Source organism: Tamandua tetradactyla, chromosome 4 (assembly GCF_023851605.1).
Source record: "Tamandua tetradactyla isolate mTamTet1 chromosome 4, mTamTet1.pri, whole genome shotgun sequence".
In the NCBI taxonomy this organism is placed as follows: Eukaryota; Metazoa; Chordata; class Mammalia; order Pilosa; family Myrmecophagidae; genus Tamandua; species Tamandua tetradactyla.
Window position 1 is genome coordinate 53,838,401 of NC_135330.1, and position 12,963 is coordinate 53,851,363.

Genomic DNA, 12,963 nt, shown 5'->3' on the forward strand with positions numbered 1-12,963 from the left:
GTATTGCTTTTGATTTACTATTTTGCTTGGTAGGGGCAGTTCTAGTGGCTTCCACTTGGCCTTTCCCCATAATAGCCCTCACTGCACGAGTTAGAGAACCAACGTGGGGATTCTGCCAGTTGCTCAGTATGTCTATGCCAATTATACATTCCGGAACTGGGGAAATAACTACAGGATGGGTCCGGGGGCCCACTGGACCCACTGTGAGACGGACCTAAGCTAAAACTCCATTGATCACCTGGCCTCCATAAGCCCCCACTCTGACTGGTGGTCCAGAGTGACATTTTGGGTCCCCTGGAATTAATGTCACTTCTGAACCAGTGTCTAATAATCCCCGAAATATCTGATCATTTCCTTTTCCCCAATCCACAGTTACCCTGGTAAAAGGCCATCGGTCTCCTTGGGGAAGACTTAGAGGAAGGTTAACAGTATAAATTTGTGGCAGTGTAACAGGTTTCTTCCCCATAGGGACCTGGCCTCCCCTTCATTCAAGGGGCTCAGGGTCTGTAAACTGTTTCAAGTCTGGAAATTGGTTAAGGGGCCGTGACTCTGTGTTTTTGTAATTCAGGTTAGACTTCTGTTCCCTTGACCTAGAACTCTTTTGTTTATACAGCTCCAACAAGAATTTAGTAGACTGTCCTTCTATTGTATTTCTAGGCACCCCATGATTTACTAGCCAATGCCACAAATCTCTGCGTGTCATATAATTTTGATGCCTCCTTTGAATTTGTTGTCTATTATAATACCCACGTCTACCCTGTCTTTGGTGATTAAGTGCTGCCACCTGGCTTCTGCCAACTCGGGATCCTGTCATCCCCATTGTGTTTAAGGATTCCAGCTCAGTGACAGCAGTTCCTACAGTAATATCTGACCTACAGAGAAGTGCAACCACAGAGCTCTTGAGGGATGATGGTGCTAGTCTCACAAATTTATTTCTCACTGTTCTGGTAAAAGGTGCATCCTCTGGGCATTCCTGGGGTGTAGGAGCAGGCTTTGCATGATAAATCCACTCTAACATCCCAATCTCTCTAAGCCTCTGGATCCCCTCATCTACATTATACCAGGGCAGTTCTGGCATTTCAACCTCAGGTAATGTTGGCCACCTTTTGATCCATGTTTCAACCAACCACCCAAACAAGCTGTTAACACCTTTTCTAACTGCTCTAGCTATAACATTGAATGCAGAATCTCTGCTTAGTGGGCCCATATCAATAAATTCAGCCTGATCCAGCCTTATATTCCTCCCACCATTATCCCACACTCTTAAAATCCATTGCCACACATATTCCCCTGATTTCTGTCTATATAAATTGGAAAACTCACAGAGTTCTTTTGGAGTATAACATACCTCCTCATGTGTGATACTTTGTACCTCACCTTTAGGGGCCTGTTGGGACTTGAGTCTAGTTATAGGTCTAGAAGAAATGAGGGGTGGTGGGGGTGGGTCATGAAAAGAATTAGAAATATCTTCCAAGCCATTTGCTTCAGGGCTTTCATTTGCAGTTTCATCTGGTGAAACAGGATTAATAACTCTAGGGCTAATCCCTTCAGGAGGAGGTTGGGTGGCCAATTCCTCAAGGCAGGCTGGAGGTGGGGCAGCTATGTCCTCAGGGCAGACTATTACAGGGTTATCTAAAGAAGGCTCAGCATGGTCTAGGGTTTCAACCTCACCCCCAACATCATTATCAATCCATATGTCACCATCCCATTTTTCAGGGTCCCACTCCTTTCCAATCAATGCCCTCACTTTAACAGCAGACATCATGGAAGACTGAGATTTCAGTTTACGTTGTAAAGTTGCTACTCTAACAATAAGATTCTGAGTCTGATTTTCAGAGATCTCAAGTCTACGGCTACAGGAAATAAAATTTTCCTTCAGGATACTCATAGAAACCTCTACATCTTTCAGACGGCACTTAAGCTTCTTGTTTGAAGCCTTAAGCCCATCCCTTTCACCCTTTAATGTAGACAGTGTATCTAACAACAACCAACCAACATCTCTATAACTCTTATTTCTACAAAACTCTGTAAAGGTGTCAAAAACATTATCCCCCAGAGTCTGGCTTCGTACAAGCGAAGCATTAGGAGAATCGAATGATGATATTTTGACTATCTCCTTTGCCAACTCAGTCCATGGATTGGGAGTGTCATTCTGATTACGGGAATCAGAGTCCTTAGTGTCTCTGAGCCCAGTCAGAGTAGAAAACCATTCATAAAAACCCATTTTTAAGATTCTGTTCCTTAAGAACCACTCCTGGTACCAAGATGTATTAGTTAGGGTTCTGTAGAGAAACAGAATCAACAGGGAACACTTGCAAATATAAAATTTATGAAAGTGTCTCACGTGACCGTAGGAATGCAGAGTCCAAAATCCACAGGGCAGGCTGCGAAGCTGATGACTCCAATGGATGGCCTGGATGAACTCCACAGGAGAGCCTCACCAGCCAAAGCAGGAATGGAACCTGTCTCCTCTGAGTCCTCCTTAAAAGGCTTCCCATGATTGGATTTAGCATCACTAATTGCAGAAGACACTCCCCTTTGGCTGATTACAAATGGAATCAGCTGTGGATGTAGCTGACGTGATCATGACCTAATCCTATGAAATGTCCTCATTGCAACAGACAGGCCAGTGCTTGCCCAATCAGATGAACAGGTACCACAACTTGGCCAAGTTGACACCTGTCCCTAACCATGACAGTCTGTCTGGTTGTTTGTCTTTTTTTTTTTTTACTATTATTATTACTTTTATTTTTTTTCTCTATATTAACATTCTATATCTTTTTCTGTTGTGTTGCTAGTTCTTCTAAACCGATGCAAATGTACTAAGAAACGATGATCATGCATCTATGTGATGATGTTAAGAATTACTGATTGCATATGTAGAATGGTATGATTTCTAAATGTTGGGTTAATTTCCTTTTTTCCGTTAATTAATAAAAAAAAAATAGGGGGAATTGTGCAATTCAGAGAGGGATGGGGAAAGTGGGTATATGGAATCTGTAATTTTTCTGTAAACCTAAAACTGCTCCTAAAAAATATCTTAATTTTTTTAAATGGAACTAATCTATTATTTTCTGTAAATGTGTTATACTTAAAATCAAACTAACCAAGGAGATATTGTTAAATGGTTCAAAAATTATAAATCTAGAAGAATAAATTTCACTGCAGTTGAGAACAGAGCTTAACAACATAATTCAAAAATATTTATTAAAAAAAAAATTACCAATTAACTTACATGATACAAATTTTAAAAGGTGTAAAGTAAAACATCACCCTCCCATACCTGTCCCTTAACCACCCTTTCTCCCTCTCCAGAAAGTAAATGTCTTCATATCTTCTATTTTTTTCAGAATTGTCTTAAACATAGACACATGTAAAAGGAAATAACTTATTTCAGTTTTTTTCACTTCATAGTATATATTGGCTTTATTGCCCAGCAGTGCATAAATTCATCACTCAATTGTTCTTAGAGCAGCATATTTTTCTAATATTGATGTATATTTTATTTTATTTTTTATGTATATTTTAAACTGTATTTGATATTGGGCAATGAAGCTACTTCCAATATTTTATTATTGGTACACTGCTTAGCATTGTACATACATCATTTTGCACATATGTGAATACGTAAGTAGAATAAGTCTTCAGAAATAAAATCTCTAAGCCAAGGGAAATATGCATTTGCAATACAGATAAATTCTGACACGTTCTTCCCAATGAATTTATGCCAATTAACTCTCCCAATAGGAAGGTATGAGAGGATATTTTCCCATGTACCAACACTGTTTCCTAATAAACATTTCATCTTTCCATTACAAGTGAAAATGAAATCACAGTACAATTTACATATTTCTTACTATGATTGAGATTGAACAATTTTATGTAATTTCAAAACTATTTTTATTTCTTTTTCTGTGAATTGTCTAGTCATGTCCTTTGCTAATTAAAAAATTTATGTATTTAAAACTAAATTTAGAATAACATTTTATTGTCATAGCGATATCTACTGGAAGTTCCAATTAATGTAAGTTAAGAAGATATTAATTTGGTACTTACCTACCTCACCAAATACCCCCACTATTAAACTCACAAATTTTACATACAGATAAATAGATTCTAGTCAATATATCTACTCCTTATTTAATACAATAGCTCTGTAAAAAGTAGCTACTTCCTAAAGTAAAAAGCTCACTCATTTCTCTACCAATCTTCCCAATCCTCAACCAACACACAGACATACACACACACAGGTATACGCAAATACACAAGTTTTGTTTTTAGGAATTTTTACACTCCTGATACAGCTGTATCTCAAAAATTTAGTAGAAATAATTCTTCACATAAAAATTGGAGATTAAGGGCAGGCAATGGTGGTGCAGTGGCAGAGCTCTCACCTGCCATGCTGAAGACCCGGGTTCGCTTCCCGGTGCCTGCCCATGAAAAAAAAAAGAAAAAAAATGGAGATTAAGCAGCATTTTTTTATTGAGATTCAACAAATCATCCTCCTATATGTACAACTTCATTTAAATATTACTTGTGCAATACTAAACCGGTTGTAATTACCTTAAAGGCTATCAACACATTCTTATATTATATCCTAGTAGTATAATTTGCCAAATTAAGAGGAGTAGTCATACTAAAATTCTGTTAAATGAAAGAGAAAAATAAAGCAACCTGGAGAATCAACTAAAATAAAGTGTTTGGAAAATACAGAGCCCCAGGAGGACCTAAAAACACTTTATAGGGGAAAAAAAATTAAATCTTAAAAAATTCAATATAACCTTACATGTCAATATGTTCTTTAGAACTATCCTAACCAAACAACAATTTCAGACAAATCAGATTTAATCCTTAAATAATTCTAACAAATTCATAAAATATATTACATGGTTACATTTTCTATTTTCAGCTACAACTGATTTATTCCAAAATTACAAATTTCTATGGTTTCCATATATAGATAAAAAAGCAACTATAAAAGACTTGGGCACTCTATTAGATCTCAAATACCCACTGGAATTAGGCTTCTATAGCCCTGGAACCACATAGATATTGCAGTGACCCAAAGCTACAGAAAATGGCAAGTGACATTTGAACACTGACTCATTTTCAGATCTGTGGTATATGAATAGACAAGCTTCTACAGTAAACAACATCATGCTCTTCCCAGAACAAATCATAATCCCAATCACTTCAAAGTTACAAGCTTTTAGTGCATACAGGGACAGGTTGTACTTCTTTTAAGTTCCCTAGAGAGGCTCACTTGGGAATCTAGATGGTCCAGTTAGTCAAGGATACAAACAAGGAGTTCTCAATAAGCAATTACAGAGTTATTTTATCCTCTTTTCACTTTACGTGAATTGGCAGAATCTTAAATTTCCACAACTTGTTTCAAGAAAATGCCTTAACTTATCTATAAAACAGGTATGCTACATGATTTTTTTATCCTTCAGAAACATGATTACATTCAAACTCAAGTAATACTTTAAGATGACTGTCATGTATTAATAGTAGTACCATTCATTTTATGGAATGTTACTTCTTGTTACATGTATACAGCTATTAAACAATTAAAGAAACTTCATAAAACACTTTGGGTTATTTGTTGTATCACTTTTTTGTATTTTAATATAAAGTCAGATTTTAGAAGTTGTACAATGAAAGCCCCAAACAAAAGCACTTTACATACTCATGATTAGCTTTAATATTTCTTTCTACTGTATACACTGAAAACATTTACATTTACTAATAAGGAATGCCAAGTGTATCCATCACCATTTGAATAGCTTGCAGCGGATTCGTGATTTCTTCCATGTTATCTCTTCTCAAAACCCAATTTGGCTTAAGCCTGTGGAAAAAAAATTAAAATCTGGCATTAGAAAATAAAGAGTTACCTTCACCTTTTTGTCTTAACTAAAATGTGGCTCTTTCATTTCCCTTACAACCCTCTCAAAGAGGTGGGTATACTAATCTATTATTGCCCATTCCTGCTTCCAGACTATTTTCCTCTACTTTCTTGAAAATAACCTTGGTTTCTTTGAAGCTTATGCTATTTAGCTCCACTATTTACTTCTCGCCATCCTCCAAACTCCCAGTCTGTCTGTCTTGTCTTGCAAACCTGGTTCTTGGTCTTCTCTCAACTTGTTATCATTCTTGGTAGCATCAACATCCATGTGGCCAAAAAAGGCCAAGAACCTGGTCTGTCAATTTTTACCCATCTCCTCCTTCCATTCTGTCTCAGCAAACCCTTCTCACATAACCACAAACTAGACTTTGTCATCACCATAACTGCACCACTTCTGAAATTGTAATTTAAGACTTCTATTCTCCAACCACCACTTCTGTTTCTTTCCATCTACTTTAGTGCACCCACTGCATCAATTCTTGCTTCCCATAAGCTCTCTGATTCACTTAACTTCAACCTGCACCCACTATCCATTTGAGTCTCCATGTTTTCACTTTCCTTCTTTCCAACTTAGGTCCATCGATAAAACCCTGAAAACCGATTTACTCTGTGGTCCCTCTCTCCTACTGAATGCGTAGAAAATTCTTCCAGGCAGAAACCATTTCTGCCTTCTCCATGCCTGTAGAGATGAGCATTGCTAAAGAAAAATTACACAACCAGGCTGAATGATTTTATGTCAATGATTGTAAACCTAAAGTGGGTGCTTAAAATTACCTAGTATGCTTACTTTCTCATTCTCCAAGATAACTATTTCATTTTTTTTCTCTTTTCAAATCTCTCATGCACACACACCCTAATTCACATCTGAGCTTATGAGGTTATCTCATATTTCATTGAGAAAATAGTATCTATTAGGTCAGAGTTCATACATCTCCTTACATAAATCCCTACTACATGCATTTTAACCTTCTCATTCTTTCCTGTTAAAACTGACAGAATGGAAGATATATACTTCTTCTTATCAAAGTTCAACTTCTACCAACCTCAATCCTCTGAAATGCGCAAGACTTTTCTCTTTAATTGGTCTTCCTTCTCTCCTCCCATCCCTAAAAGCATAAGTGTATAAACTTGCTGTAGGACCTCACAAACAAAACCTCCCTTGACTTGCTGTCGTTTTTCCACAGTTGTCACTTCTCTGCTCTCCTTCAAAGCCAAAACTTCTTAAAGAAGTTGTTCAACTCTTTACCTTCTACTCATTTTTTAAAAATCATGAAACATTTTAAGAACACATAAATATAAAAATATATAAAAAATAGAGATGAATAGAATGAACCCCCATATAGCCATCATCTATCATCCAACATATGCCCAATCTTGTTTCATTTATTATTCTTCAACTTTATTTCAGTATTTAAAAATAAATTCTCAGATACCATGTATTTCTTAAGGAAATTCTCCAATATTTATCTCTAAAAGATAGGATTATTTTATAAAAATAATGCCATTATCATAACTATAATCATAAGAGCATGATATCATCAAATATCTACTAAGTGTTCAAATAATCTGAACATATAACTTTTTTAAACAGCTGACATATTAGAATCAGAATATAAACTTTTACATATGGTAACATGTCTTTCAAATCTCTTAACATATAGATCGACCCTCATTCTTTTTTCTTTCTTGACAATTATTTGACAAATAAATTTAGTCATTTATCTTGTAGAATTTTCTACCTTCAAGATTTTGCTGAATATTTTATTTTGCTTATCTCTGGGGTCATTTAAAAGATTTCTCTATCTCCTGTAAATCCTGAAAACTGCTAGGTAGATTTAATAAAAGTCCTTCTCAAACTATCTGTAAAGGCTTTCTGTTTACTTTTTATTTTGTCAAACTTCGTGTGCTGATACATTGAGAAAATACAATCAAAATGCCACAGCAAAGTTGTACAGTATAATTTTAAAGTGGACTACAAAAAGTTAAAGACATATATTATAAACCAAGAGGTTTTCTTAAAAAATAAAATAAAAAGTGTTAGAGCTTACTGTGGAATTTCTAATACTAAAATAAAATGTAACAAAAAATACTCAATCTAACTAAAATAAAAAAAAGTATATAGGAAAAGGAGAAAAGAGACAGTGATGAGACAAAGGATAAGAAAATGCAGATGGTAAATTTATATTGAACCATATCAATCATTAAATATAAATGTCTTAAATACCCCAATTAAAAACAAAACCCAACCATACACTGTTTACAAGAAACAAATCTTAAACATAAAGACAAATAGGTTGAAAGTAAAAGGACTGAATAAGATATAATGTACAGATACTAATCAAAAGAAAGATGACATGGCTATATTAATGACAAAACAGCCTTCAGAACAAGGAATATAACCAATAGAGATTACATAATGTTAAAGGGGCCAAAACATAAAGGGCACACATATAAATCCCCAAAATACATGCATCTAATAACAGAACTTCAAAATATGCAGAACAAAATTTGTTAAAACTAAGAAGAGAAACAGATTAATTTAAATTATACTTAGAGATTTTGGGTAGGCCACAGTCTTTTTCTTTCTTATGAACTGTCCAATTAAAGCTGTGGCACACAGGGCCTCAGTGATGGTTATGAAGCCTCAGCTTACAGCCAGGGAAGCCCTTCTGAGATGATGGCAGCACATCCAGTATCCTGGTTCACAGGGTAATGCCTGGCAATAGGGCTTGGGGTACCACCAGCACAGGGACACATACCTTTTCACATATTTTTCTTGCACTGCTTGCCAGGATCCTCTCTGTAGTGTGGATCTCAAACCCAGCAAGAATCTGCCGACCTGATGTTGCAGTATTCAATGATAAACTTAAAATAGCAGCAGATACATTTAAGAGCAATTAAACTCTTAGTGGGAAGTAATCTCACTTTATAATGTGGTAGGTCAAAAAGGCCATGTACTGCTGAGGCTCCAAAAGCTACTGGAGTTTAAACATGGTCTCCAGGAAGTCATGAGACACCTACTTCTTCCAATCTTTTAACGGTTGTCTCATAAACCCATAATACACTTTCCACAGAAGACGGGGGGCAGGACAAAGTGGCTCAGCTGAAACACTTTTTTTCCTCAGATCCACTCTCATCCTCTGTAGCATCTTTAAACTGGCTGACCTCTGAAGACTCTTTTGTCTGTACTTTCATTCAACAGGGAACAGTCCAATTGGCACCGATCAGGTAGCATAAAAAAAACAACATCCTTGGAAGTGGGTCTTCACAGGGATTTAAACTAGATTGGTCTTTCTCAACCTTGGATACAGTGACGCTAATGCACAAAGATTCTGTCCTTTGTTGATCAGGATTTTGGCTATTAAGTGGCACAAACTCTGCTTTTAAAATCATCAGCATTTGTGGGCAATTCAATGGCTTGGGGACAGATGGGAAGAGAAAAAGATAACTGAAAAAGTTCCTCTATCATTTCTACAACATATCTGTTGTAGAAAAAAATTGCTATTTTTCAGGCAATTTGCGGAGCTGACTCTAATTCTGTACTGTCTATATGGAAATTCATACTTATTGGCAATGAAGGACAGCCCTGAGAAGTACTGCTGCAGGCCTGGTTCCCCTTAGGAGAACAATGGTTAGCTCTTGAGGGGCTAGTCCACAGATACACATGCCACAGAGTTCATTTGAATATCAGGTGTCTCCAAGGTGCCATTTTTAGTTTTGCCTTCATCAGCCTCAGTGCCATTTGCAAGCAACACCCAGCCCATGTTCCAATGGAAGCTTCCTTGAGAGGCTCACAGGCTCACGCTGGCTCTGCTTTTTCAGGCACTCTGACTAGTCTGTCTACCATGTCAAGGACCTGGACTGTTTTACTCTGTGATTCCCCGATTTCAGGATTTCCCCTTTCCATGGGGAGAGGCTGGGAGTACACCTCTGGATTGCCCAGAAAACGTTATAACAGCAGGCGAGTTTGTGCAGCTTTCTGTACAGCTGGCTAGCAGCACACTGGCTCTTTGCTCAAGGAAGGCCATCACCCATATGGATGACAGAGGCCTCCCTGCACAGACTGTGTTCCAACTGTCACTCACAGAGCAATGTTCAATGCCACATGCAAAAGGCTCAGGCTGGTAGCACTCACTGTTGACTATCCTCATCCTTTCTAAATGTATGTTGGCTTAAAGATGTCCTGATTTTTTCCTTGTTTTAGTAGCTCTCCCATCAATGTCTCATGAGCTTTTTATTTTCAAAGTTCCTACCCTATTGCTACACTGGTGGGCTTCAAATAATGCAATTTTCTCCTTAGTATTTCCTGGTTTCACAACTCAGATATCAAGTGACCCTTTCCCTCCTTTGCCCTGGTGGATTGTCATAGGTGGTGCATTCTTTTTTGGTTTTAACACTCAAGCTGCTCTCCACAGGACTCTTCCCAATCATACTGCACAGAACATTTAGAGAAATGATCCCAAAAGGCTTTCAAGATGAGGCTTTACTAAGAAAGGCTGAAGGAAAGACACCTGGTGGCTTCATGTAGCTAGCTTTATCTTGTTCATTTTTTATCCCTTTGTGGTGGCTCTTAGTTCTCCTTGCTGATTTTCAGAGGTCATTCTTTCTTCTGGAGTTTCCAGCATGGCTTTTCTTCCTGTTAGTAAGCTCACTGTGAGGTATTTATGGATAGAAGAGTCTGTCTTCTAACCTTAAACTTCAGTTCCCCTCTTAGGATTAACTGTGCATCTGCCCCACCTGGGGCCAGCCTGGGACTGCACTACTCTGATATGGTGGTACAGCAGGCCCTTTCCCCAACTTTTACATTTACTTCACATCCTTCAAGTCTGGGCTAATATTATATCCCAGAGAAGATTTCCAGGTTACCCTACTTCTGTAGGTCCTCAAGTTACTCTCTTTCCTAGCAGCTGTCACGACCTTCATTACTTTATTCACTCATTTGCTTGTTTACTGTCTTTCTCCTGAATAAGATAAGATCATGTTGCACAAGAACAGAACTTTTAGTACCTTGTAGTATGGGACATGCTCCACATCATTTTTACTCTGACAACGGCAATTGAGGGTTAAACAGATAAGCTAACATTCAATTTTATTTTCCCCACTTCTTAAGTAGCACGTTGTCAAACTAGTTAAACCACATTTATGCATATAGGTGTCATAAAGAAATTCTCTAAAGGGGAAAATGTCAACCATCAGGAGAATTATGGGAGGAATTTGCAATGACATTTCGGCCAAGAGGGACTTGTGGCAGCTTTCAAATAATTTAACTTGTTCAAAATGCAGAAAAGGAAAATTGATGTAGCAAAGCCTATAACAAGTTTGGTAACCCTAACTTAACTATTAATACAAAGAATGTATTAGGTAAATACCAAATACACAAAACTACAGTGTTATTACCTCATTATTTACTGAGATTGTGCCTTTTAGATTTGTCATAGACTCTATATTTGTTCATATGTTGTTTCTTCTTTGCCAAATACAATAACTTGTTTATGGTAGGTTTTGTTTTTGTTTTCTTTTTTTCTTAAATATTTTTATTGAGAAATCTTCACACACAATCAGTCCATACATGGTGTACAGTCAATGGCTCACAGTATCATCATATATCTTGTATTTATCACCATGGACATATTTTAGAACTTTCATATCACTCCAGCAAAAGAAATAAAAAGAAAAAAGAAAAAACTCATACATACCAAACCCCCTCCCCCTTTCATTGACCACTAGCATTTCCATCTACCCAATTTATTTTATTCTTTGTTCCCCTTATTTTTTAGTTATTTATTTATCCATATTTTTCTTTTCACTCATCTGTCCATACCCTGGATAAAAGGAGTATCAAGCACAAGGTTTCACAATCACAAAGTCACATTGTAAAAGTTGTACCTTCATATAATTGTCTTTAAGAATCGTTTCAGGTATTTCCTTCCAGCCACTCCAATATACCATAAACTAAAAAGGGATATCTATACAATGCATAAGAATAACCTCTAAGGTAGCGTCTTGACTCTGAAATCTCTCAGCTACTGAAACTTTATTTTGTCTCATTTCTCTCTTATCCCTTTTGGTCAAGAAGGCTTTCTCAATCCTATGATGCCAGGTCCTGGCTCATCCCAGGAATTCTGTATTATGGTAGGTTTTTAATAAATATTTGCTAAATAAAGTGAAGCAAAAATTATACAGTATATTTAGCTACTTACCTTGAAACTATTCTGGTTCTTACTGGTGTTTCTGGAATAAAGGGAATGCTTATAGGATTCTTCTTTTGCTTATAAAGTATTCTTTCAGTATTCATTTTATGTTTATGAGCTGTAAGTTTGTAGAGATTGTAAATACGGTCAACAACCTTGGACCTACTTCGAACATCCTAAAAAAGAAGTTTAAATTTATTAAAAACTGATAGATATTAAATTGTTTATATCTTCTATATTAGCAAAATCAGTAATAAACATGACACAAAAAAGCAACTATTATAATTAATAATACCTTTCATATTCATTTAACAAGCCTTATGAATTTTACCTCTTCAAATTTTCCAAATTTACCCACTTATTTACGTCACCCGTATAACCCTAGTCCAAGCATAATCTCTTGCCTAGACTACTACCTGTCTACAAGTGTCTCTAGCCTTATCTCCCTATATCCACACATGCCCTCCCCAAATCTGCCCTTCAATCAGCAACCAGAGTGATCATTAAAACCTCCCTTGCTTAAAATCCTTCCGTGGTTTCCACTGTTTTCAGGAAAAGGCTAAGGTCAATCCCATATTGGTTGTAACAACAAGGGAGAGTAACTCAGAGGTCTCTGCATAAAACAGCTTGAGACGGTCACATTCATGGTGGCACCAGAAGGATAAGGATCACGCACACTGGTCTTTCAACCTTGCTAGGAAATTTGTTACTTCCTTTAAATAAATAATAAATGGTTACTCATAAGGTTGCAATAAATTCTGTTTTCAGAATTTGGTAGGCTATTCTTTAAAGTTTCTTTAATAAGCTAGAAAGAATAAACTCTTTTATATATCCCAAATTCATCTTATCAGTGCAAAGGGCAGGCTT

General features: G+C 36.7%; 1 protein-coding gene and 1 pseudogene across 4 annotated transcripts in view; both read right to left on the reverse strand.

Moving 5' to 3' along the window:
* Positions 1-3,246: 3,246 nt before the first annotated feature.
* Positions 3,247-12,963, reverse strand: part of ASPM (assembly factor for spindle microtubules) — a 69,296-nt gene continuing 59,579 nt past the window's right edge. For 3 of the 4 annotated variants that reach the window (XM_077157310.1, XM_077157311.1, XM_077157309.1), the window contains 2 exons: positions 12,106-12,272; positions 3,247-5,848 (listed from right to left, as the gene is read on the reverse strand). In XM_077157310.1, the coding sequence (XP_077013425.1) occupies positions 5,746-5,848; positions 12,106-12,272 (270 nt within the window). In that variant the 3' untranslated portion in view covers positions 3,247-5,745. The remainder of the gene's footprint in view (positions 5,849-12,105; positions 12,273-12,963) is intronic. The other variant, XM_077157312.1, reaches the window with a different exon arrangement.
* Positions 8,205-10,828, reverse strand: LOC143679112 (F-box only protein 34 pseudogene; annotated as a pseudogene).